At 45.0% G+C, this 27,112-nt stretch overlaps 2 protein-coding genes across 6 annotated transcripts in view; both read left to right on the top strand.

Annotated features, from left to right (window-relative positions):
* EDARADD (EDAR associated death domain) overlaps window positions 1-25,191 on the top strand; it is a 137,560-nt gene extending 112,369 nt beyond the window's left edge. For all 5 annotated transcript variants that reach the window (XM_063790385.1, XM_063790380.1, XM_054660605.2 and 2 more), the window contains 2 exons: window positions 8,465-8,510; window positions 22,527-25,191. In XM_063790385.1, the coding sequence (XP_063646455.1) occupies window positions 8,465-8,510; window positions 22,527-22,909 (429 nt within the window). In that variant the 3' untranslated portion in view covers window positions 22,910-25,191. The remainder of the gene's footprint in view (window positions 1-8,464; window positions 8,511-22,526) is intronic.
* LOC457842 (alpha-enolase-like) lies at window positions 23,424-25,191 on the top strand. The gene has a single exon (XM_054660602.2). The coding sequence runs from the start codon at window positions 23,424-23,426 to the stop codon at window positions 24,588-24,590; it is 1,167 nt and encodes a 388-aa protein (XP_054516577.1). The 3' UTR covers window positions 24,591-25,191.
* Window positions 25,192-27,112: the final 1,921 nt, after the last annotated feature.

Raw genomic sequence — 27,112 nt, 5'->3', positions numbered from 1 at the left:
GTAGCTGGGGTTACAGGCTCCCACCGCCACACCCAGCCAATTTTTTGTATTTTTAGTAGAGACGGGGTTTCACCATGTTAGCCAGACTGGTCTCAAACTCCTGGCCTTAGGTGATCCACCCGCCTCAGCCTCCCAAAGTGCTGGGATTACAGGCGCACCGGCCTTAGCTCTTTTATCCTTAATGAAATGCTCCTCATTCCCTGAGGTCTCACTTGAATTCTTGCCCACCTCCGGGCTGCCTTCCTCTTCTGTCTGTGCTTTGTAACACATGGTTCCTTGTGATGTCAATATTTATGCATATGTCCTCATTCCATTACTGGATTATAATCTTGAAGCAACAGATTTTTGTCTCTATATCCCAGAGCCTAGAATGGATTCTTACACTGGGCAGTAAGTACTCAATAAATGTATCCCAAATCAAATAAATACATTTCTTCTTTTTCTTTTCTTTTTTTTTTTTTGAGACAGGGTCCCACTCTGTCACCCAGGCTGGAATGTAATGACATGATCTCAGCTTACTACAGCCTCAATCTCCTGGGCTTAAGCAATCCTCCCACCTCAGCCTCCCACGTAGCTAGGACTACAGGCGCTCACCACAACACCTCATTTTTGTATATTTTTTGTAGAGATTGGGGGATCTCACTACGTTGCCCCGGCTGGTTTTGAACTTCTGGGCTCAGACAATCCACCCACCTTGGCCTCCCAAACTGTTGAGATTACAGGAATGAGCCACCATTCCCTGGCCAAATACATTTCTAAAAGCCAGTTTCTGGAGTATACTATCAAATAATAGATATATGTCCACATTTTTATACGGACTTATACTGTAAGAAAAAGTAAAAATAAGTGTGAAGTTATTACAGTAATAGTAATTATTTTGCAGAAAAAGAACTGAGTTTAAACAGGCTTTTTAGAAAAACCCAACAGGAGATTCACAGTCTGGTACTAACGTTTAGACATGGATCATCAGTAAATGTGTTCCAAAGAGTTACACAGATACCAGCTTTGTCTTGGGAATTCTTATCCCTGAAAATTGATTGACTATCACTGACTGTGTGACATGAGAAAGTTTTGTGGGGTTTTTTTTTTTTTGTATTTTTTTGAGACGTAGTCTTGCTCTGTCACCCAAGCTGGAGTCCACTGGCGCGATCTTGGCTCACTACAACCTCTGCCGCCTGGTTCAAGTGATTCTCCTGCCTCAGCCTCCAGAATAGCTACGATTACAGGCACCTGCCACCATGCCCGGCTAATTTTTGTATTTTTAGTAAAGACGGGGTTTCACCGTGTTGGCCAGGATGGTCTTGAACTCCTGACCTCAGGTGATCTGCCCACCTCAGCCTCCCAAAGTGCTGGGATTACAGGCATGAGCCACCGTGCCCAGCCTGAAAAAGTTTTGAACGGTCTAAATCCATATGCTGTGAATCCTATTACCATCACACACTTAGGCATTTAAAATCATATTTTCAAGGCCAGGTACTGAAATATTTTCTGCAAGCAGAGAGATCAAACTTTAGCATTGTTATTCTTGTAGTAGTTTCATAGTTTGAGGTCTTAGATTTAAGTCTTCCATTGATTTTGATTTGATTTTTGTATATGGAGAGAGATAGGGGTCTAGTTTCATTCTTTTGCATATGGATATCCAGTTTTCCCAGCACCATTTATTGAAGAGACTGTCTTTTTCCCCAGTGTATGCTCTTGGCACCTTCGTCAAAAATGAGTTCCCTGTAGGTGTGTGGGTTTGCTTCTGGTTCTCTATTCTGTCCCATTGGTCTAAGTGTTTGGTTTTATGCTACTACCATGCTGGTTGGTATAGCTCTGCAGTATAACTTGAAAGCAGGTAATGTGATTCCAAAGAAGCTAGTTAAGTAATTGAGCTGAACTGGAACCTCAGGTATAGAAGTCATAAGCGTGGGGAGCGTTTCTTCTCAGGTTCTCTGCCTATAATTTAGTTTGCCACACCAGATGAACAGTGACAACTTGGTCTTGGTGTTCGTGGTGGTTTCCAACCAAACTTTGGTCATAACAGGTGAACCAGCCTGGGGCATGCTTTCCCATTCGGTTATCCTCCCCATAGTTTGCAAAGTAGCAAAGATGAACTCTTCATGAGTTGGCTAAGCATAGACATTTCAAGACCAAACTAAACGTCCTGAAGAGCATGTTTCACAGAAAACTAGCCCTTAAGGGACCAGTGGGGGCTGTCAGAGAACAAGGTTTCAACGTACTGAGTTTTAAAGATCTAATTGGCTTTTAATAACGATTCATGAACCAGGCACCATAGTCTACAAAATAGACAGGGTTTCTGCTGGGCACTGCAGGACAGTTGGTTTTTGGAAGGTGGCTTGAGCGGGAACAAGGAAAAAGCACCGTGCCAAGAGTGGATTGGTTAACATCAGGGGACTTCGGGTGACTTTCCTTCTATGGGTTAAAGCAAAGGGGACTTCCCTAGCATGTCAGCTCAGGTTGACTGGGCCCCTTTGGATTGGTTGCTGTGAATCTCCTAGGTTTTTTTGTTTTGGTTTGGTTTGGGTCTTTTGGGGAAAACGGGCCAGTTTGGAGATTCAGCTATTATTTCTCTCTCCTGATATCAGAAGATCAGATCTTATGAGTACACAGCTGAGGTTTTGGGTTGGTGATGTGGAACCTTGGTGTGAGTGACTCCATTTTGGGTTGGTCTATTGGGGTCTCGGTGCAGGAGCTCAGTCGAAATCAATGGCCTCTCCTCATTTTTATTTGACTTCTCCATCAATCTATCCATGTCTCCCGTCACATCAGTCCATTCCCCCATGGGCTGCACATTCAGCTCGGAGCTGAGAGCTTTTCCCAGGGTGTGCCCTGGGGTTTCTGCTGCTTGCAGCCTGATATTAAATCTCAGGTGTAAATCTTCAGAGGCAACTGTTCCTTAGTACCCAGAGCTTTCAGCTCCCTGAGCAGAAATGGGACTTGACTGTCAGTTTATAAACTAACCAAGGTGTGAAATTCATGCAACTTAACCGACTTTCTGTTCAAAGAATTCTTGGCAGCAGTTAATACATTTTGCCCAAATATAAGATAATTCCCTTGTACTCACAATGAGAGGGTTTTACAAAATGGGGGTTTTCTTTAGTTTACTTGAATATAAAACATAGGTGTTCCACTCTGCAGTACCTTAACAGTTCTTAAGGAGATGTTTGAAACAACCCATGTCCAGGCCTCACACCACGCCAATTAAATAAATGAGAAGTTCTTCCCAGCCAGTGTTAAGAAAAATTAACATCAAGTTTTAGGAAGGTAGACAGACTATGCAAATGCATACCTATGTGATTTAAGTTATTACATTAATTTACACACACATATTTAAAATCATAGATTAATCTAATTTAGAGATGCTGCATTTTTTCCTTCTCTCCTGTTTCATAAATGTTATTCACACGGCATTTCTCTGCTATCCTCGGAATAGTTTTTGTATCGTGTCACTCTGGCACGGGGCTCTACAGAACATGTCGAGTGTGTTGCCTTCCCTACTGCCCACATCGTTTGAGAGAACACATTTTAAACATTTTTTTATTGTGGTAAAATACACATAACATAAAAGTTACGATTTTAACCTTTTTTAACTCTGTCATCCAGGCTGGAGTGCAGTGGCGAGATCTCGGTTCACTGCAACCTCCACCTCCTAGGTCCAAGTGATTCTCCTGCCTCAGCCTTCCGAGTAGCTGGGATTACAGGTGCACACCACCACGCCCGGCTAATTTTGTATTTTTAGTAGAGGCGGGGTTTCACCATGTTAGCCAGGTTGGTCTCGAACTCCCGACCTCAGGTGATCAGCCCGCTTCGCCTCCCCAGTGCTGGGATTACAGGCGTGCGCCACCGCGCCGGGCCCATTTTAACCACTTTTAAGTGCACAGTTCAGTGGCATTAAGTATATTCGCGGTGTTGTGCGACCGTCACCACCATTCACCTCCAGAACTTCTCTGTCTTCCCAAACTGAAATTCTGTACCCATTGAACGGTAACTCCCCATTCCCTATTTCTGCTTCCTAGGCCCTGACATGGAGGCTGGGCCAACGGATATCTCACCTCCCTTCAGGCTTCTCCAGATTTGCCCCCGTTTTTCTCCCTCTTTGTCCCATCTCCAAAGAAATGGTGTCTTTTCATCGTCAAGGTCCATCCCTTGCTCCTTGAATACACTCCAGGCCCAGTGGAACAGGCATCCTGTGGGGTGCACGGACAGGGTGCCTGGGGAACACCCAGGGCACAGAACCCAGACCGGGGGTTTGGAGAAGGTGTCCTAGCAGAAGTGATGTCTAAGCTGAGGCCCTACAGATAAGAGAAAGTAAGCAGATGAAAGGGCTGGGGAGGGTGGCATTTCAGGCCTACACAACCACACGCGTGTTCTTCAGCCATCTCCATGGCCTCACTGCCCACCTGGTATCAGCCGGCCACCACCCTGCTAGAACGGCTTTCAAAATCACTGCTCGTCTACTCCTCACCAAATCTTGTCTTCACTTGGTGCTCAGAGACCATCACCTTTCTGCAAGTATTTTTTTTTTGGAGATGGAGTCTCGCTCTGTCACCCGGGCTGGAGTGCAGTGGTTCAATGATAGCTCACTGCAACCTTGAACTCCTGGGCTCAAGATCCTCTTGCCACAGCCTCCCAAAGTGCTGAGATTATAGGCACAAGCCACCATGCGTGGTCCTTGCTGCAACTTTTTTTTTTTTTTTTTTTTTTGAGACAGAATCTTGCTCTGTCGCTCAGGCTGGAGTGCAGTGGTGTGATCTCGGCTCAATGCAACCTCCGCCTCCCGGGTTCAGGTGATTCTCCTGCCTCACCCTCCTGAGTAGCTAGGAACACAGGCGCTCACCACCACATCCAGCTAATTTTTGTGTTTTTAGTAGAGCCGGGGTTTTGCCATGTTGGCCAGGCTTCTCTCAAACTCCTGACCTCGGGCGATTGGCCCGCCTCGGCCTCCCAAAATGCTGGAATTACAGGCATGAGCCACCATGCCTGGCCATTTGCTGTGACTTTTGACACTGCTCCCCCTGCTTTTCTTCCCCTCTCTGACCTCCTTTCTCTGCTGTCCTTTCGTTCCTTCCTCTGCCACTGAAGTGTCCTTCTCAGGTCCTTCTCAAGGTTGTGACCTTACAGCTGTCTCTTCACTTCCAGTCATTTCTTTCATAATCACTTTGACATCCTTATTTTCATCTCCTGCCCTGGCCTCTCCCAGGGACCAGGACCATGCATTCAGCTCCTGGGGGCATCTCAAGCTTGTTGTGTGTGAGCCTGCCCTTGTTGTCTTCTCTGTCACCTCTTCACAGCTTGCTCTGCATTTCACCTCCTTTCCTGTTTTCCCCAGTGATCGCATCTCTACAGCGGCTCTCACTTCATCCCCTTCTCTCCTAGAGGAGTGATGCGGAGTCTCATTAATCCTTGCTTATGTCATTCTTCCCCCTTCTCTGTCCATCACCTCCACATGTCCTGTTCTCCCATGCGTCCTACACTGTAGCCAGGTGGGTATTTCCTGTGCTGGTCTTAGACACCCCCTGAGGATACCCTGCTTCAGGCGAGAGCCCCTCAGTGACTCCCTGTTGTCCAGAATGACGTCCAGCTCCTTGGACAGGCCCCAGTGTATTCACCTGTCTCATCTCCTTCTTTTCGTTTTGTTTGTTTTTCTTAACTTCCAGCCCGATTTCTGAATCATCTCCCTCTTGCCCCTCCCATTGCCTTTGCTTAAGACTAAATGCTCCTTCCTCCCAAGTCCCCACTGCCCGGATTTCAGCAGGGTCCATCTCAAACATGTCTGTCTCCAAGAAACTGCCTCTGATTTTTTTCATAAGAAGACACCTGTCCTCTCTGACTTTATCTGTACCCCTCTCTTGGAAGTCACTATCTTGTGCCTTGCATTTTCGTTGTTTAAGTGGTCTCCATTTCCCAGCATATCTTCAGGTCAAGGGTTCAGGTCCTTTTATCTTTGTCTATGCATTGCAATATGGGGGTTTTTACATATTAGCTGCTCAATAAATCAGTGTTGAATAAAGGCATGTGTATGCTTTCATTAAGACTACGAAACCCACAAAAATCAGTGGTTTTCCTATTCCACCCTTAGAAAACAAACCCACAACATAGCACAACCTGATAATCAGAGCTAAGAACAAAGATCATGCATATTAATCTAAATTCTATCTTTATCAACTTTCACAAGTAATTCGTATTTCCCTGTCTGCATCACGGGGATGATTCTGGCCAGACATTGACCTTGGTAAAATTTCCTCCAGATTATGAGAAATCAAGTCAAATATGCCAAGTAACATAGTTTCTACTTAGAGTCAGGTTCATGTTTTAGCAGGAACCTCAAATACCACAAAATCTGTCAAGTTCTAACATTTGTATCTCTCGACAGTACCTGAAGTTCCTGTTTCTGTTTCCTCAGCCCAGGTTTCCAATTCAGTGAGCAGAACGGTGACTGTGTTGGTAAAAGAGCCCACATACCTGCCCGATCCTGCAGGAGTGTTGCAGATGCAAACAGGCGGGTCTCCACATGACCTGCGGAGTAATGACTAGTGTCCCTAAAGTCGTGGGGCTTCTGGGGTTAGCCTTGAAAAAAACTAAAGGTTGCATAGAGAGAGATTTCTATCCGTTCAGAGACTCACTATAATTCTCTCTTTCTGTCTCTGTCCTTCATCTGTTTCTCTCTTTCTCTCTCACTCTCTCTCTTTCTCTGATACACACACACACACACACACACACTCACACACTCCTAAGGGAAATGTGAGAAGAAGGTAAAACTTCAACTAAATGAAAGAAGTTGTATGAATTATGGTAAGCAGGTTGGTTTTTAGTTCCGGTAAAGATAGAAATATTTAGATTACTTAGGAGAAAAGTCTAGCTGGTAACACATGGGAATGTGCCTGTGTGAAAACAAAACAAAACAAAAAATCTAGGCTTGTGGTTAGGTGAAGGTATGTACACTGCTGAGACATGGCGATGGGTGAGCTTGGGATGAGGAGAAGGCTTCTCTGAGAAGATTAAGAGAGAAAGATTGTTTAAAAATGTTTAAAACACGCTGGGCACTGTGGCTCACACCTGTAATCCCAACACTTTGGGAGGCCAAGGTGGGCGGATCATGAGGTCAGGAGTTCGAGACCATCCCGGCCAACATGGTGAAACCCTGTCTCTGCTAAAAATACAAAAATTAGCCAGGCGTGGTGGCGGGTGGCTGTAGTCCCAGCTACTTGGGAGGCTGAGGCAGGAGAATGGCGTGAACCCAGGAGGCGGAGATGCAGTGAGCCGAGATTGTGCCACTGCACTCCAGCCTGGGCGACAGAGCAAGACTCCGTCTCAAAAAAAACAAAAAAACAAAAAAAAACCACACATTGACACCAGGACGGAGTTAGCACATCTTTACAGGTGAGACTCTCAGACCCGAGAAAATAGAGGCACTTTAGAGCTGAGCTAATCCCACAGCCACCTCAACACACAAACGGGGAATCTGAGACCCGCATTGGCACCGTGCCTGAGGTTCTAAAGCCCAGGGCTTCTGACTCGCCTCTTGTGCTTCTTCAGTACTGTGGGTGGGGGTGGGGTGGGGAGTGACATTAGCTGATGAGAAAGATTTTGGTTTTAGAAAGATGGAGTTAACATAAACGAAGGTGTACTGGGACTGGTCTCCTCTGCCGACTTCATGGGAAGCACACGCACGCACACACACATACACATACACACACCTGTCCAAGATCAGAAAAAATCCCTCACATCCCTGTAGCATGGTCCTGATTGTAAAAATGGAGCCCTAATCAGAAGGGCAGAAACATGACTGCCTCTCAAGAGATTTGGACGCCACTTTTTCATAGTTGGTTTTAGCTGCTTTGTGATATATACTGAAATAAATAGAAAAGGGAAAGAATTGTAACCTGGATTGACAGACAACAAGCCCTGACAGACAAAAAGCAGATAAGAAATAAAATAAGGAAGATAACCCATAATGTAAAATGAAAATAGCACATTGTTGCATGCATTGATACCCTTTTTTTTTTTCTTTGAGATCTTGCACTGTCTTTCAGGCTGAAGTACAGTGGCTCAATCATAGCTCACTGCAGCCTCCAGCTTCTGGGCTCAAGCAATCTTCCCATCTCAGCCACCCAAGTAGCTGGGGCTGCAGGCACGAACTATGGTGCCCAGCTGATAATTTTTAAAAATAGGGACATTAGTGCATTTAGCAAATTTGAGTGTCTGCTGTGTATCAAGCACTGTTCTGGGCACTGGGACAGCACAGGGAGCAAATAAACAAAAGCCCCTGCGCGCAAGGTGCTCGTATTCTAGAGGGAGATGCTGAGTTCACCTCCCATTAAAATGCCATTCTCAAGATCCAGTCCCTCCACCCACCCCAGCCCCCAGGGTTTTGGTGGAAATTTAACTAAGTTGGAAGATTGATAATATCTCCATTCACATTTGGATATGATTTTAATGAAGGTTGCTTTTTGGTTTTTAGGGAGAAGAAAATGGCTTTCCAGATAGCACTGGAGATCCTCTTCCAGGTAAATGATTGATTCTAAAGCTATCTGGGCTAATAGCTAGTGTGGCTGAATAAAAGATAATTTGAGGCCAGGGTCGGTGACTCATGCCTGTAATTCCAGCACTTGGGAGGCCGAGGTGGGCGGATCACCTGAGGTCAGGAGTTCAAGACCAGCCTGGCCAACATGGTAAAACCCCGTCTCTACCAAAAATACAAAAATTAGCTGGTTTTGGTGGGCGCCTGTAATCCCAGCTACTCGGAGGCTGAGGCAGGAGAATCGCTTGAACCCGGGAGGCGGAGGTTGCAGTGAGCCAAGATCACACCACTGCACTCCAGCCTGGACAACAGAGCGAAACTCCATCTCAAAAAATTAAATTAAATAAAATAAATAATTTGAGACTATGTTTATCATTAACTTTAAAATCTGTACTGCAGAATAGAGCAACTTTCTACCTGCGGTGCACTGCAGGGAAAGCCGTATCTTACAAGACTTCACAAAAGCCTTCAAAGAGTATTTTCTCTGCACTAACCTTCCTTTGCATGTGAGGGGCACGGCAGGGTTCTGAATGGGGCAGGTTTAGGATCGGGCCAGTCGGGACTGAGTGGATTCTTCTTCCCTCTGAGTTCCAAGAGCCATAGCATTGGTGGAGAACATGCTGTTTGTTGCTTGGTGGAAGGGACCTGAAGCCAGCTGGGTCATCTCTCTGTGTGTGCCTTGGCCACTTAGGTAGCCAAAGGAGCCCTCTTGACATTAGGTCCCGCTCCTTTTCTGCTTTTAGTGTGTTTAAGCAAAGAAACATTAAAGTTCATTTCTCCCCACTCCCCTTTTTTAATCATAAGACAGACATGTTTGCAATGTTTAAATTTCTCATTAATCAGAAGGGATAGGGAGTGAGGGAGTAAGCATTAAAATAAGCTAGCAAATGGCCAGGTGTGGTGGCTCACACCTGTAATCCCAGGACTTTGGGAGGCCAAGGTGGGCAGATCACTTGAGGCCAGGAGTTCAAGACCAGCATGGCCAACATGGCGAAACGCCATCTCTACTAAAAATACAAAAATTAGCCAGGCGTGGTGATGGGCACCTATAATCTGAGCTACTCGGGAGGCTGAGGCAGAGAATTGCTTGAACCCGGGAGGCAAAGATTGCAGTGAGCTGAGACTGCACCACTGCATTCCAGCCTGGGTGACAGAGCAAGACTCTATCTCAAAAAAGTGCTAGCAAAATAATAATAATAATAAAAAAACATACCTCACCAACATTTTCTACATCTTGTAAAGCATACATTGACTGACTGAAGTCACCAGAGTTTTGTTTCTTTCTTTCTTAAGCAGGGTGGGGAACCCGTAGAGCCCTCAGGGGCAGCTATCATCAGCCTAGGTAACCAAGCTGAAAAACCAGAAGGTGCAGTGCGTACTCAACTTTTTCCCCTTAGAAACACGATATTAGAAAATACACCAATACCAACATGTGAGCAACAGTTCTCTCTGGAAGGTGCAGTTCTGGGTGATTTTTTTTCATTCCATAGATTTTTTTTTTCTTGAGACGGAGTTTCGCATTCTTGTTGCCTAGGCTGGAGTGCAATGGTGCGCCACCACGCCCGGCTAATTTTTGTATTTTTAGTAGAGATGGGGTTTCACCATGTTGGCCAGGCTGGTCTTGAACTCCTGACCTCAGGTGATCCACCTGCTTCGGCCTCCTAAAGTGCTGGGATGACAGGTGTCTCACTATGTTGCCCAAGCTTTTCTCAAACCCCTGAGCTCAAGCCTCCTCCCACCTCAGCCACCCAAAGTGTTGGGATTACAGGCATGAGCCACCACGCCTGGTGAGTTTTTATTTTCTTTCCACTATCCTATATTTCTAAAATTTCTAACATGAGCTGGTATCAGAACTGCCCCTCCGCATTTAATCTGTGTATACAAATGTATATATAACAAATGATCACATGTTGGTAAGTATACCGTGCTGCATGGTGAAATAACCAAGGAAACTTCTAAAAGGTTAACTGTGGTTGGCCTGGGTAATGGGAACATTAATTTTTTCCATATGCTCATCTGAATTTTCAGATTTGCTATGACAAGCGCATATTTATTTTCTAATTTTAAAAATCTATACTTAAACTCTTTAAAGACTAACACCCTACACACTAATGTGGCACGTTAGCTAAAATAAAAATAAATACAGAAATTTGTTTAGAAATATTTGTAAACCCTTCAAGGACTCTTCTGAATGATAGTCATTATTAATTGGTAGGTTAATTTTAATCAGGCTTCTGGTCATCTTCAAACATTTTTTACTTGTGTCAAAATGAACCACCAGAGTGTGGGTTTTTTTGTTATTTTTTTTGTTTTTTTGAGACAGAGTTTCACTCTTGTTGCCCAGGCTGGAGTGCAATGGCGAGATCTCGGCTCACTGCAACCTCTGCCTCCTGGGTTCAAGCAGTTCTCCTGCCTCAGCCTCCTGAGTAGCTGGGATTACAGGCGCCCACCACCACACCCAGCTAATTTTTGTATTTTTAGTAGAGATGGGTTTTGCCATGTTGGCCAGGTTGGTCTTGAACTCCTCACCTCAGACGATCCACCCACCTCAGCCTCCCAAAGTGCTGGGACTACAGATGCACACCACCACACCCGGTTAATTTTTGTATTTTTAGTAAGGACGGGGGTTCCCCATGTTGGCCAGGCTGGTCTCAAACTCCTGACCTCAAGTGATTCACCTGCCTTGGCCTCCCAAAGTGCTGGCATTACAGGCCTCCGCCACCGCACCCAGCCCAACCTGGGTCCTTTTGTATGTGAGAGTTTGCTTGTTTTTTTCACGTGCTTTCTCTACTCCAGTTTTATTCTATGACAAAATTGAGGCCCAACATGATTTACTTGCCTGGATCCACCCAACCTGTCAGTTACTTCCCAGTGCTGCTGCCAACTTAATGTCTCCTTAAAAGGATGCTTTAGAGAAAACGAAATCATGTTGTTTTTCCCCTTTGGTTAAGAGATCAAACGCCCACCAAAAGCCCTTGGGTCAGTTTCTTAGTAGATAAAAATAATTCTTCGTCACTTTCTGAAAGCGGCTAACATATAACCCTTATGATGAATAATGTGGTGTGTGTGTGTGTGTGTGTGTGTGTGCGCGCCCCAAATTCCAATGAGTTATCAAAGCCAGAAACTTATATTTTAAATATGTTTATTTCCCAACCACACTGGAAACCACACACAGAAAAAAAAAAAAAAAAGCATGATTATACCCCCTTAATAACCGTTACTGCAGAAGGATGTGACTCTCCTTCAACACTTGTTGGTATTTTACAGCCTCCAAATCTGACCATGTATAACCACCTGGGATAGAGTTATTTTATTTCAGAACCATAATACTTAGCTATCTCGGAAGTTGCCAATATAAAATGTTTACTCTCTAATGGTTTTGAACTAACTCAAGACCTGGTTATCCCGGGGAGCATCCTTACAAATGATCTGAGAGCTAACAGTCCTCTTGCAGCAGTGGAGGGAAACACTCCCGTGGCAATCACTCTCCAAAAGCCAGAGTGTGCAAGATAAAAGGGCACCTTCCCTGCAGGGAGGCACATTAAGTCAGTCTGTGATCTGCTGCCAACATCCTGACTGGAGCCGTTTCTACGCCTAACTAATCATGACGTTTGTGAATTGTGAAGCTTGTTGCAATTCACAATTAACTGTTAATTGACCCATATTTTATAACCCGCCAGCCATGAACTTACAAGTTAGATACAGACACTACCAGACATTCACTATTTTTTTTACAATTGTTTTAAATGACATTAATGAGCATGCTTGATTCCTGAACTCTTCTTTACAGTATAATTTTAAAATATTTGAGTGAGAAACGATGGAGAGGAGGGAGGTGGGGGAAGAAATGCCCCATGGAAAACCCACTCATCAGGTTGAGAGTGTGGAGAAGCCCTGTGTATCTGAGAACTCTTAATCATCCACAGACATGGTATCTCTCAAAGAGAAGTGGGTGTAATTCCAAAATCTAATTTTGGCAGGCGCTCCTGACTAAATACTTAATCTGGAGATGTCTTCAAGGCAGGCGGAGGTTTTCAGTCCTGGCTGCACATTAGAAGTCCCAGGGGAGCTTTAAAAAATTCCCACGTCCTCCCTGCATCCCAGACTAATTAATCGGGATCTCCGAGGGTGGGACCACACATCAGGGTTTTGTAAATTTCCCTGGGGGTTTGGTGGGGTTGGGGGTGGGCGCGTCCATCCTATGGCCAAGGTTGAGAACCACTGCTTTTTAAAAGACTGTTTGCTTGTTTTTGAGATGGGGTCTCGCTCTGTCACCCAGGCTGGAGTGCAGTGGCGCAATCTCAGCTCACTGCAACCTCTGCCTCCTGGGCTCAAGCGATTCTCCTGAAAAAGGCTGTTGGTTATTAATGCTTCCCCACAGCTATTCTATTCATTGTTGCATGCTTCTTACCGTGTGCTAGGATGGGAGCTTTAAAGGATTACCTCATTTAATCCTCACAACCACCTTGTGAGAGAGGTGTCATTATCCCTGTTTGGAGAGTGGGACAGGGGCTTAGCAAGCTCAGTAACCTGTCCAAGTCGCACATCTGCACGGGGTTAGCTGCCGCTAAAGCTCATGCCGTTAATCTCCATGGTACACGGTGTCCTCTCCATAGCAATCTTGCGGCTGCCTTGTTAACACCAAAAAAACTTGCATCAGCTGGTTTGACAATTTTTAGATAAAGAGCTCTTTTTGGGCTGCTAAGAAGCCTAATTTTTCATTTGATTTTCTTCTTGAACTGTGTCACACTCCTCATTCATTTGATATATTCATCAAATACTTACTGAGCACCTGCTGTGTGCCTGGTGTGCAGCAGTGACACCAGACATCCAAAGTCCTTTTCCTCTTAGAGCTTATTCTAGCTGGGAGAGACAGATAATAAACACAAAATCAGTAAGTCATTTTATATGGTGGTAGGTGCCTTGAGGAAGATGATCCAGGTTAATGGGATTAAGCCTGGTAGGGGGAGGGTGCCACTTTAGCTCGGAAAGGGTAGCGAGACCCAAACAATGCAAAGGACCCGGCCTGTGGAGATCTAAGACAGGAGGATGCCAGGGACAGGAAGTTGCTGGGGCAAAGGCCCTGAGGCTGGACTGAGCTCAGTGTTCTAGGACGGGCGTGGGCAGTGAGGAGCAGCAGAGGAGGTGAGCTGGGAGATAGCCTGGGGACTCTTTCTTCTGCCTCCTTCAAAAAATAAAACTAGCCAGGTGTGGTGGCTCACACCTGTAATCCCAACAATTTGGGAAGCTGATGTAGGTGGATTGCTTGAGTCCAGGAGTTCGAGACCAGCCTGGGCAACATAGTGAGACCCCCCCCCTCCCCCATTTCTACCAAAAAATCAAAAAATTAGCTGGGCCCGGTGGCGTGCGCCTGTGGTCCCAGCTACTCAGGAGGCTGAGGTGGGAGCGTTGTTTGAACCCGGGAGGTGGAGGCTGCAGTGAGCCGTGATTGTGCCACTGTACTCTAGCCTGGGTGACAGAGTGAGACTCTGTCTCTAAATAAATAAGTAAATCTAGAACCTAACATCTTGGAGTGCAGTGCACCATCAGGGCTCACTGCAGCCTCAATCTCCTGAGCTAATCGAGCCTCCCCTTCAGCCTCCTGAGTAGCTGGGACTATAGGCGTGCACCACCACACCTGAATAATCAAAACCTAACATCTTTAAAGAACATTGGCATAAGACTTGGCAAAAATGGCATCTTGTCCCTCATCTCATGTAGTCCAAGCGATACAGGAAATGCTGCCACCTCCATTTTATAGATGAGGAGTCTGACGTTCCTAGAGGTTCAATGCCCTGAGACGTCAAGCCTTGAGGAAGTTGGAGCACTGGGATTCAAAGAGCACCATCCAATACAGACCCAGAATCAGGATGATTTGGGATTATGCTTGTCAAGGACTCAGGGCAGGGCTACCATACATTAGGCACAAGAATTTTGATAGTGATAATTACTGTGTTCATTGTCACTTCATCATGACAGTTACCGTGATGATAAGAAACCTGGCCCTTCTTCACCTGACAAAGGCTTTCTTCGTTTGAGCCACTGCTCAAACTAGACTGACCAAGAATAAATCCTCGGGGCTTTGGCCTTTAAAATAGGAAGTCATCATAAATGACTTGACGTGGTGTGTTTCATTCTTGCTTTGCACCAGTGGAAAATATACAGGTCAAGCAACAAAACATGGCAAATGGGGACCCCAATTATTAGAGAATCTAAGTTAATTTTTATGTATAATTAATTATTCAACAACCCTCTCCTCTCCAAACCAATAATTAATCCATCTTTTGTATTTTCAGACCAATTCTGTAGTATTTTCCATCAATATCTATTTACTGCTAGCAGATATCAGCTACATTCTTTCTCCTTTAATAGAAGTTCCCTCTTTAGGTATTAAGATTCATTAAACAACAATAACAAATCTACCTTGCCTCCCAGGGACGATGCACAGTTCTCATTCATTTGTTCATTTAGCAGATAATTTTTGAATTTCCACTGTACAGCAGCCCTGTGCTTGTGGTTGGCCTGTTATTTGAGAAGCATCAAATAATAATCTCATTTTTTGGCTGGGTGTGATAGCTCATGCCTGTAATCCCAGCACTTTGGGAGGCTGAGGCGGGTGGATCACTTGAGGTTGGGCGTTCAAGACCAGCCTGGCTAACATGGTGAAACCTCATCTCTATTAAAAATACAAAAATTAGCCAGGTGTGATGGCAGACACCTGTAATCCCAGCTACTCGGGAGGGTGAGGCAGGAGAATTGCTTGAACCTGGGAGGCAGAGGTTGCAGTGAGCCGAGATCGCCCCATTGTACTCCAGCCTGGGCAACAAGAGCGAGACTCCGTCTCAAAAAACAAAACAAAACAAGACAAAAAAAACCCCAACAAATAAAATAAATAATCCCATTTTTCTCCATTTCTGATAAAGATTTCTTTGGTCTGAAGTCTTTCTCTCCCCTCTCCAAGGCATTACCCAGTTTAACCTTTCATGTATAATATATATGATAGTTATTTAAAGTATAGCAGGACAAAATGTATTTGATAGGAAAAAACCTTGTTTGCTCTGTGTTAAGTCCTCCAGAGAGCTAATTAGAGTTTGTGATTCTAAAAGGCAACTATAGATTCACTTATATTAGCAGTTCATGTAGATTCCAGTTAAGGAAATGGTTTGTCACTTGTGTTATTGAAAACACACACAGGGAGAGCACTGTGGCCCATGCTGGTAATCCCAGCGTTTTGGGAGGCTGAGGTGGGCAGATCACGGGGTCAGGAGTTTGAGATCAGCCTGGCCAACATGGTGAAAACCCGTCTCTACTATAAATACAAAAAATTAGCTGGGAGTAGTGGCAGGTGCCTGTAATCTCAGCTACTCGGGAGGCTGAGGTAGGAGAATCGCTTGAACCCAGGAGGCGGAGGTTGCAGTGAGTCGAGATCGCACCATTGCACTCCAGCTTGGGCAACAAGGGCAAGACTCCGTCTCAAAAAAAAGAAAGAAAACACACACACACAAAAACTTTAGTAGATCTTTCGGCATATTATTTTTTAAAATAAACTGATAATGGTTGATATGATTGTTCAAAGAAATAAGAGCTTTTCATAAACTCAGTTTAAAGAAACTTTACAGGCTGGGCGCGGTGGCTCATGCCCGTAATCCCAGCACTTTGGGAGGCCAAGGCGGGTGGATCACCTGAGGTCAAGAGTTCGAGACCAGCCTGGCCAACATGGTAAAACGCCTGTCTCTATTAAAAAATGCAAAAATTAGCCAGGTGTGTTGGCTGGCGCCTGTAATCTCAGCAACTCAGGAAGCCTGAAGCAGGAGAATCGCTGGAACCTGGTAGGCGGAGGTTGCAGTGAGACAAAATCGTGCCATGGCACTCCAGCCCCAGCTGACAACAGCGAGACTCCATCTCAAATAAATAAATACATAAATAAATAAATAAATAAATAAAGGAGCTTTACAGAAACCTTCTGATGTTTTTTTCTTCTTGACGATAACATTGCCAACACTGAATCTTACAAAGATAAGACAAGAAAGGGACCTTCAGACACCATTACATATAATTCTGGACTTAGTGGTTTAAATCCTTTTTTTTCTATGACATTAAAAAAATGTATATTTTAGGCCGGGCACAGGGCTCACACCTGTAATCCCAGCACTTCGGGAGGCCGAGGCAGGTGGATTGCTTCAGCCCAGGAGTTCAAGAGCAGCCTGGGGAACATAGTGAGACCCCTGTCCCTACAGATTTTTTTTTTTTTTTTTTGAGATGGAGTTTTGCTCATGTTGCCTAGGCTGGAGTGCACTGGCACGATCTTGGTTCACTGCAACCTCTGCCTCCTGGGTTCAAGCAATTCTCCTGCCTCAGCCTCCCAAGTAGCTGGGATTACAGGCATGTGCCACCACACCCGGCTAATTTTGTATTTTTAGCAGAGACTGGGTTTCTCCATGTTGGTCAGGCTGGTCTTGAACTCCCAACCTCAGGTGATCTGCCTCCCTCAGCCTCCCAAAGTACTGGGATTACAGGCGTGAGCCACCTTGCCCAGCCTATAAAAAGTTTTAAAAAATTAAAAAATTAGTTGGGCATGGAGGTGCATGCCAGCTACTCGGGAGGCTGAGGCAGGAGGATTGCTTGAGCCCATGAAGTGGAGGCTGCAGTGAGCCATAATTGCAGCACTGCACTCCAGCCTGGGCCATAGAGCAAGACCCTGTCTCAAAAATATATATAGTATCCAAATAAACACAATAATTATAGAAAATTGAAAAGTGCCCATAAGCAAAAAAAAAAAAAATTAATCACCTGCATTCTCATCACCCAGAATTAACCATTGTTAATATTTTTGTTATAGATCCTTCCAAACTTTTCTCCATGCTTGTGATTGTATTTATTATACATGATTTACAGGGATATAAACGACTGTATTATTAGTCATTATAAGAACTGGATTATGGCCGGGCACGGTGGCTCACACCTGTAATCTCAGTACTCTGGGAGGCCGAAGTGAGCAGATCATGAGGTCAGGAAATCGAGACCATCCTGGCTAACACAGTGAAACCCCGTCTCTACTAAAAATACAAAAAATTACCTGGGCGTGGTGGCAGGCGCCTGTAGTCCCAGCTACTCGGGAGGCTCAGGCAGGAGCAGAGATACCTATCTGTTCTCAGGATTTTAAGGTGTTGCGCGGAAATAAGAAAACCGTACAGTGTTTCTCACTACAAAGCGGGGTCAGGAGATGCAAACAAAATGATGTGGGGGTTCCAAGTGAGGTGGAATTCCAGACAAGGGCCGGGAAGACTTCGTGGAAAGGGGGAATCTGAGGTGGGTTTTCTAGGATGGGTAAAGTTCATTAGAGGAAGAGAAGTGCAACAGAGGAAGTTCGGTGAGAGGGAGAGGGAAGGCGTTCTGATCATGAAGGAAACACTGGAAAAGGCATGGAGATAGAAAAAGATAAGGCCCGATTTTTTAACCTACCACTTAAAAAAAAATCCTTGAAAAGAGATTTTTAAAACGAATACTTGGTGCTGACAAAGGTGAAATGACCGGGCGCGGTGGCTCACACCTATAATCTCAGCACATTGGGAGGCCGAAGCGGGCAGATCACTTGAGCTCAGGAGTTTGAGACCAGCGTGGCCAACATGGCAAAACTCCATCTCTACTAAAAATATAAAAATTAGACGAGTGTGATGGTGGGTGCCTGTAGTCCCAACTACTCAGGAGGCTGAGGCAGGAGAATTGCTTGAACCCGAGAGGCGGAGGTTGCTGTGAGCTGAGATTGTGCCACTGCACTCCAGCCTGGATAACAGGATGAGACTGTCTCAAAAAAAGAAAGAAAAGGAAAGAAAAAAAAATCCGTACTGTAAACTGGTAAAGGCTTTCTTTCTGGAGAGCAATTTGGGGCACATGCACCAGTAGCCTTAGAAGGCTCATGCTTTTGACCTAATTATCCTATTAGTGGTGAGATGATTAAAGATGTGGCCCCAATTTATGTGAAAGGTATGCATCACATCTTCACTCATAATCAGGAGAGTTGGGGAAAACCCTAGCTGTTAATAGTTTATCCAAAATCCATATATATATATGTGTGTGTGTGTGTGTGTGTGTGTGTGTGTGTGTGTGTGTGTGTGGATTTATATATATATAAATGGATATATATCTATATCTGGATGGATATATAAATGATATATATATGTGTGTGTGTGTATATATATATGTGTATATATGTATATATATATGATGGAATACTATTTAGCCATAAAAAGGAATGAATTAATGGCATTCGCAGTAACCTGGATGGACTTGGAGACCATTATTATTTTATTTTATTTATTTATTTATTTTTGAGACGGAGTCTCGCTCTGTCACCCAGGCTGGAGTGCAGTGGCTCGAGCTCAGCTCACTGCAAGCTCCGCCTCCCGAGTTGACGCCATTCTCCTGCCTCAGCCTCCTGAGTAGCTGGGACTGCAGGCGCCCGCCATCACGCCCAGATAACTTTTTGTATTTTTAGTAGAGACTGGGTTTCACCGTGTTAGCCGGGATGGTCTCCATCTGCTGACCTCATGATCCACCCGCCTCGGCCTCCCAAAGTGCTGGGATTACAGGCGTGAGCCACCGCGCCCAGCGAGACTGTTATTCTAAGTGAAGTAACTCAGGAATGGAAAACCAAACATCATATGTTCTCACTCATAAGTGGGAGTTATGCTGTGAGGACGCAAAGGCATAAGAATGATACGATAGACTTTGGGGACTCAGGGAAAAGGTGGGAAGGGGGTGAAGGATAAAAGATACAAATTGGGTGCAGTGTATACTGCTTGGGTGATGGGTGCACCAAAATCTCATAAATCACCACTAATGAACTTACTCATGTAACCAAATACCACCTGTTCCTCAATAAACTATGGAAATTAAAAAAGAAAAAAGAAAAAGTACCCTGGAAAAAAAATTTCTCCCTGGCCAGTCACGGTGGCTCATACCTGTAATCCCAGCAATTCGGGAGGCTGAGGCAGGAGGATCACTTGAGCCCAGTAGTTCAAAACCAGCCAGTGCAACATAGTGGGACCCTGTCTCAGATAAAATCTAAAAATTAGCCAGGTGTGTTGGTGCATGTCTGTGGTCCCAGCTACTCAGGAGGCTGAGGTGAGAGTATTGCTTGAGCCTAGGAGGTTAAGGTGGCAGTGAGCCGTGATTGCGCCACTGCCATCCAACCTGGGCAACAAAGCGAGACCCTGTCTCAAAAAAAAGAAAAAAAACTCTCTGTTCGCCTTTTAAGAATACCTGGGCTTCTCTGTGTACACTTAAGCTTCATTGGAGTCCTTAGACTTTTTTTTTTGCTGTATCTGTCCAGTTACCAAGTCCCAGCCTTCTACTCCATGCTCCCCATGCTCTCTTCCTATTTTATTTTCCATGACTGCCTCAGTATAACTTGTGCTCAACCAAACTGGACTACTCAATTCCCTGCATTTTCTTTTTTAAAGTTTAATTTAAAAAAAAAAGAAAACTGGCTGGGCACAGTGGCTTCTGCCCACAATCTCGGTGCTTTGGGAAACTGAGGCAGGAGGATTGCTTAAGGCCAGGAGTTCAAGACCAGCCTGGTCAACATAGCAAGACCTCCATCTCCACAAAAAAATTTAAAAATTGACTGAGTGTGATGGTGTGCACCTGTAGTCCCAGCTGCTTGGGAGGCTGAGGCAGGAGAATTGCTTGAGCCCAGGAGTTCCAGGTTATGATGAGCTATGACTGTGCCACCGCACTCCAGCCAGGGTAACAGAGTGGGACTGTCTCAAAAAACAAAACAAAATCCCTAATATAATCTCAGTGTGCCTTTTAAGTATGCCATATATATATATATATATATATATATATATATATATATATATCACATTTTCTTTATCCACTCATTGATTTTCATGTAGTTCTAATCGTAGAATTCATACATTCTTTCTATCTTGCATCTTTCACATAACATCACAAACATTTTCTAGGTTGCCATATTGTCTCATAGTTACTTAAATAATATTCCATCAAGTAGTACAATCATTTATTTCACTAGTCCTCTAACTGTAGACATTTTGGTTGTTTTTGAAACTTAATAATGTAAATAACACCGTGATAACAATGTTTATGTAAATTCATATTTTGGATTATCTCCTTAGGGTGGATTCCCAGAAGTCACATTAGTAGGTCAAAGAGTATGAGCCTATTTTCAAGGCTCTTGTTTTATTACCTTTTAATTTCCACTTGCCTCAGTATTGCGGGTTTGCTCCCTTATGATCACCAGAGTTACTCCGTCGGTCCAAATTCTTTACCTTCCGAAACTGGGAAGGCCATGACTCAATGTTATATATACAGTAAAGGCTACTATAACCTTCCCCAGAATTTTCCAAGCCAGTGGTCTCTAAAGTGACCTTTGGCTGTTAAAATCTGAATTCAGAGGGTTCATGAGACTCAGTGTTGTTGCAGAATTTAAGCTCCTTAATTTGCCACGTTGTTTAGACACCACTTAATACTTTATTGCAAATGACTTGTCAACGCCTCTCACCTACAAATTTCATCCTCCTACAAATATACCTCCTGCTAATCAAATGAGGCTACAGTTGAGTCTTTAAGTTTCAGTAGAAAGATGGCCCTTCCTCTGGGGTGGGCGCATGCTCTTCATGCTGAAGCTCAGCTGAAAAGCCTCCTGCTGAGTTTTCTGCCTCTTTCCCTCCCACTGCACACACCCCAGGGTGTTGGCGCCACTTCAAAGGGAGCCTGTGGATGAAGAAAACACAGGTAAAGGCAGAGGGCTGATAAGGGGGCCATAAATTTAAAAAGTAAGATTCCTGGCACTATCAACTCTCACTTGTTTTCAAATATGCATATGGAGTGGATATTCCAGTTTTCATGTCTGTGTTGTTGTTTTTGAAAAAAGACCTTTCAAAGAACTGTGCATTTTTTACACGCTGATAGGCTGTGTTTGGTGTTAAACTGTCAGGGCTGACTGGTCACTTGGAAAGGGCAAGGGCTGAGGTGCATGCAAGTGTCGGCTGATTACTCACAGACACAGCAGCCCCTTGTACCCCGGAGAGACTTCTGTTTGCTGGAGCCCTTATTCTGGCCGGCAGTGTCACAAATGCACACTGTAAGACATAGACAGTCTTGGAAAGAAAGGGAAACTGGCTTTAAAAATTCTTACTCCTTCTAGAAAAGCAATTCATCTTTGGCTATAAAGAATAACACAGCCAGGTGCGGTGGCTCATGCTTGTAATCCCAGCACTTTGGGAGGTCAAGGTGGGCAGATCACTTGAGTCTAGGAGTTCAAGACCAGCCTGGGAAACATGGTGAAACCCCACCTCTACCAAAAAAAAAAAAAAAGAAAAGAAAAAAAGATTAGCCAGGTTTGGTGGTACGTGCCTGTAGTCCCAGGTACTCGGGAAGCTGAGGTGGGAGGATTGCTTGAGCCTGGAGGGCGGACGTTGCAGTGAGCCGAGATCATGCCACTGCACTCCAGCCTGGGCAACAGAGTGACACCCTGTATCAAAAAAAAAAAAAAAAAAAAAAAACAAACAGTAACACATTATTAGAGATGAGCATTCTGAGGCCAGGCACGGTGGCTCATGCCTATAATCGCAGCACTTTGGGAGGCCAAGGCGGGTGGATCACAAGGTCAGGAGATCGAGACCATCCTGGCTAACACGGTGAAACCCCGTCTTTACTAAAACCACAAAAAATTAGCCGGGTGCAGTGGCGGGTGCCTGTAGTCCCAGCTACTCAGGAGGCTGAGGCAGGAGAATGGCGTGAACCCCTGGGAGGCGGAGCTTGCAGTGAGCCGAGATAGTGCCACTGCGCTCCAGCCTGGGCGAAAGAGCGAGACTCCATCTCAAAAAAAAAAAAAGAAAAAAAAAAGAAATGAGCATTCTGAAATAGTCTTCCATATGATGCTTTGACAATTCAGCAGGAAAATAAAGGATGTAAGAAATGAATGCATATGTTAGGCCTCTTGTTGACCTGTGGACTAAATTGTTTCTCCCTGCAGAGATCAGCAAGGACAACTCCTGCAAAGAAAACTGTACTTGTTCCTCCTGCTTGCTCCGGGCCCCCACCATAAGTGACTTGCTCAATGATCAGGACTTACTAGACGTGATCAGGATAAAGCTGGATCCGTGTCACCCAACGGTGAAAAACTGGAGGAATTTTGCAAGCAAATGGGGGATGTCTTATGACGAATTGTGCTTTCTGGAGCAGAGGCCACAGAGCCCCACCTTGGAGTTCTTGCTCCGGAACAGTCAGAGGACGGTGGGCCAGCTGATGGAGCTCTGCAGGCTCTACCACAGGGCCGACGTGGAGAAGGTTCTGCGCAGGTGGGTGGACGAGGAGTGGCCCAAGCGGGAGCGTGGAGACCCCTCCAGGCACTTCTAGAGCTCCTCTTCTTCCTTCATTGGCCTCTCCGGACGTTGAAACAACCACAGGTCAAGAAGGAATGTGAATCTGTTGTTTTATAAGAGTTTAGGACAAGGACGCGGAACAGTGGACACTGGTTTTCCCCAAAGCTGGCAGTTTTGTGGAGGGGTAGCTTGTTTCGGTGGTGGATCTCTGTTTATTTTTGCACATCTGTTATAATTTAATATTCAAATCTGGAATTAAGAAAACATATTTTCTAGTATCCTCTAAGGGCCAAAGTCCTTCAATCGGAATGGATTCATGCCACGTTGAAGATAAAATTATCCTCTCTCTGAAATACGGTAAAGATTTAAATAGGTCCTGAGACTGTTGATAGCCCAGACATACCCACAGCATTATATGTAACATCTCTCCTGATCAGTGCCATTCCCACGGTTTCAAAGAAAACAGCTACAAGGAACGCTCACCTGAGTGTCTGCAGCACCCTCCACTTCTCTCCTAGGCAATGAGACCCAGTGGCTAGAAATTCACCATGTCTATTCTCAAGATCCATGCCAGGGAGATCTTTGACTCTCGTGGGAATCCCACTGTTGAGGTTGATCTCTTCACCTCAGAAGGTCTCTTCAGAGCTGCTGTGCCCAGTGGTGCTTCAACTGGTATCTATGAGGTCCTAGAGCTCCAGGACAATGATAAGACTCACTATATGGGGAAGGGTGTCTCAAAGCCTGTTGAGCCCATCAATAAAACTATTGCACCTGTCCTGGTTAGCAAGAAACTGAACGTCACAGAACAAGAGAAGATTGACAAACTTATGATAGAGATGGATGAAACAGAAAATAAATCTAAATTTGGTGCAAACGCCATTCTGGGAGTGTCCCTCGCTGCCTGCAAAGCTAGTGCTGTTGAGAAGGGGGTTCCCCTGTACCACCACATCGCCGACTTGTCTGGCAACTCCAAAGTCATCTTGCCAGTCCCGGTGTTCAGTGTCATCAATGGCAGTTCTCATGCTGTCACCAAGCTGGCCATGCAGGAGTTCATGGTCCTCCCAGTCGGTGCAGCAAACTTCAGGGAAGCCATGCCCATTGGAGCGGAGGTTTACCACAGCCTGAAGAATGTCATCAAGGAGAAATATGGGAAAGATGCCACCGGTGTGGGGGATGGAGGCGCGTTTGCTCCCAGCATCCTGGAGAATAAAGAAGGCCTGGAGCTGCTGAAGACTGCGATTGGGAAAGCTGGCTACACTGATAAGGTGATCGTCGGCATGGACGTAGCGGCCTCCGAGTTCTTCAGGTCTGGAAAGTATGACCTGGAATTCAAGTTTCTCCACGACCCCACCAGGTACATCTCACCTGACTGTCTGGCTGACCTGTACAAGTCCTTCATCAAAAACTACCCAGTGGTGTCTACTGAAGATCCCTTTGACCAGGATGACTGGGGAGCTTGGCAGAAGTTCACGGCCAGTGCAGGAATCCAGGTAGTGGGGGATGATCTCAGAGTGACCAACCCAAAGAGGACAGCCTCGGCCGTGAATGAGAAGAAGTGCAACTGCCTCCTGCTCAAAGTGAACCAGATTCGCTCCGTGACTGAGTCCCTTCAGGCATGCAAGCTGGCCCAGGCCAATGGTTGGTGTGTCATGGTGCCTCATCATTCTGGGGAGACTGAAAATACCTTCATCACTGACCTGGTGGTGGGGCTGTGACCTGGGCAGCTCAAGACTGGTGCCCCTTGCTGATCTCAGCGCTTGGCCAAGTACAACCAGCTCCTCAGAATTGAAGAGGAGCTGGGCAGCAAGGCTAAGTTTGCCGGCAGGAACTTCAGAAACCCCCCAGCCAAGTAAGCTGTGGGCAGGCAAGCCCTTCAGTCACCTGGTGGCTAATTAGACCCCTCCCCTCGTGTCAGCTCGGGCAGCTCAAGACCCCTGACCAACATTTGTAGGGGCCGCTGCTAGTTAGCTACCCTTGCCCACCGCCGTGGAGTTCTCACCTCTTCCTTAGAACTTCTACAGAAGCAGGTTGCAGTGAGCCGAGATTGTGCCACTGCACACCAGTCTGGAGACAGAGTGAGAGTCCGTCCCAAAAAAAAAAAAAAAAAAAAAAAGAACTTCTACAGAAGCCAAGCTCCCTGGAGCCCTGTTGGCAGCTCTAGCCTTGCAGTCATGTAATTGGCCCAAATCACCGGAGCCACGTGACCCTCCAGTGTCATCTCCGGGGTGGCCACAGGCAAGATCCCCAGTGATTTTGTGCTCAAAATAAAAAGCCTCATTGACCCATGAGAAAAAAGAAAACAGCAATGAGAAGTGACCCTGTCTTGTTGGTTTATTACTTTTTTTGTTATAAAGTACTTTGGTGAATTAACAGGATGCTAGTATTACATGGTGATACTCTTCAGAACACCTGCCCCATCTTTTTTATGCAAGTATGTTTACAATCAGTGGACTATCAGTAATGTCATTTGCTCAAATATTTTTTAAAGACCTACAGAAACTGATGTTTGTTGGGAAAACAGGAAGTAGTGAGGTAATCAAGGCCATGGGAATAGTGTTTGACAAAGAGAGTACTCCAAATCCCTTTTGGTTACCCAGGACTTTAAAAAAGAGAGTACTCCATCACACCTGCAATCCCAGCACTTTGGGAGGCCGAGGCGGGTGGATCACGAGGTCAGGAGATCGAGACCATCATAGCTAACATGGTGAAACCCCGTCTCTACTAAAAATACAAAACATTAGCCGGGTGTGGTGGCGGGCACCTGTAGTCCCATCTACTCGGGAGGCTGAGGCAGGAGAATGGCGTGAACTCGGGAGGCGGAGCTTGCAGTGAGCCGAGATAGCACCACTGCACTCCAGCCTGGGCGACAGAGCAAGACTGTGTCTCAAAAAAAAAAAAAAAAAAAAAAGAGTGCTCCAAATCTCCTTTGGTTACCCGGGACTTTAAAAAATTTAATGTGATAGTTAGGCCGGGTGTGGTTGCTCACGCCTGTAATCCTAGCACTTTTGGAAGCTGAGGCGGGTGGATCATTTGAGGTCAGGAGTTTGAGACCAGCCTGGCCAACATGGCGAAACCCCGTCTCTACTAAAAATACAAAAATTAGCCAGGCATGGTGGTGGGCGCCTGTAATCCCAGCTCCTCGGGAAATTGAGGCACTAGAATTGCTTGAACCCAGGAGGTGGAGGTTGCAGTGAGCCGAGATTGTGCCACTGCACTCCAGCCTAGGCAACAGAGCGAGGCTCCATCTCAAAAAAAAAAAAAATTATAATAATAATAATAACTTAATGTAATATTTACTTTTTCATCCTTTATATAAGGCTGAGTGCTTCACCCCTGAGATGAAGCTCAGTTAAGAAATAAATGAAAATCCCGTAACTATTGGTGAAAGGTAACCACCCCCAGCTCCTACTAGCCCAACTTAAAACAGGACCCCATCACACCACACAGCAGTTTAGCCAAGAAAAGGGGGTCTTTATGTGGACACTGGGAGGGAAGGGATTCCTTCAAATCCAAACTTTACAGGATTTTAAACAAATGAAACATTTGGTTCAAAGAATAGCTGATGTTTTTATTTGATGATTTTGGAGAAAGGAAAGTGTGGGGCATAATGGGGTTTGTTATTGAAGATCAGATTTTCTAGGTAATTTGGGCGGAGAAAGACAAAAGGCAAAGCCTCGCTTTGACTGACAATTCCATGAAAGTGCTATTTGGTTTTGGTTATGGGCTTAGAAAATTAAGACACTTAGTTCAATTTGGAAGGATTCTATATAAGTCCCTGATTAAAATAAGCAAAAATGATGAATAGCACTGATTCAGTGCAACCGAAAGATTAGGATTAACTCAAAAGAAAGTTATTTTCTAAACCACCGTGATTTTTTCCACTGAGACAATTACAGCGGTTTTCATTAGGTTGCTGACACATAAAGTCAGCCTCACCATCAGTTGCAAACTCTAAACTAGCAAAATCTATTATAGAGACATACTTATCACTTCTGATTTAGTGCTAATCTCACCCAGCTCATCTTCTCTTGTCAGATTTATGAGATAAATGTCAGATTTATCACCAGATATATTGAAAGTAACAGCCAGTAATAAAATGTGAGATTTTAAAAAATAGATTCTTTGGCAAATTGGTGTTCAGTGAGGCAATTATTAAACATTTTTGTCAGCCAGGTTCCAGGCACTGTACAGAAGCTGTTAGGAGTTCTCACCATCTACGAATTTGATTTGATGTATT

The sequence above is a fragment of the Pan troglodytes genome, chromosome 1 (genome assembly GCF_028858775.2).
Source record: "Pan troglodytes isolate AG18354 chromosome 1, NHGRI_mPanTro3-v2.0_pri, whole genome shotgun sequence".
Taxonomy (NCBI): Eukaryota; Metazoa; Chordata; class Mammalia; order Primates; family Hominidae; genus Pan; species Pan troglodytes.
The sequence above is the reverse complement of the archived record's forward strand: the minus strand, read 5'-3'. Positions and strand labels throughout refer to the sequence as shown.

Bases quoted from the DNA above. Each gene is read 5' to 3' on its own strand.
- LOC457842 (XM_054660602.2), top strand. From the start codon at position 23,424: ATGTCTATTCTCAAGATCCATGCCAGGGAGATCTTTGACTCTCGTGGG.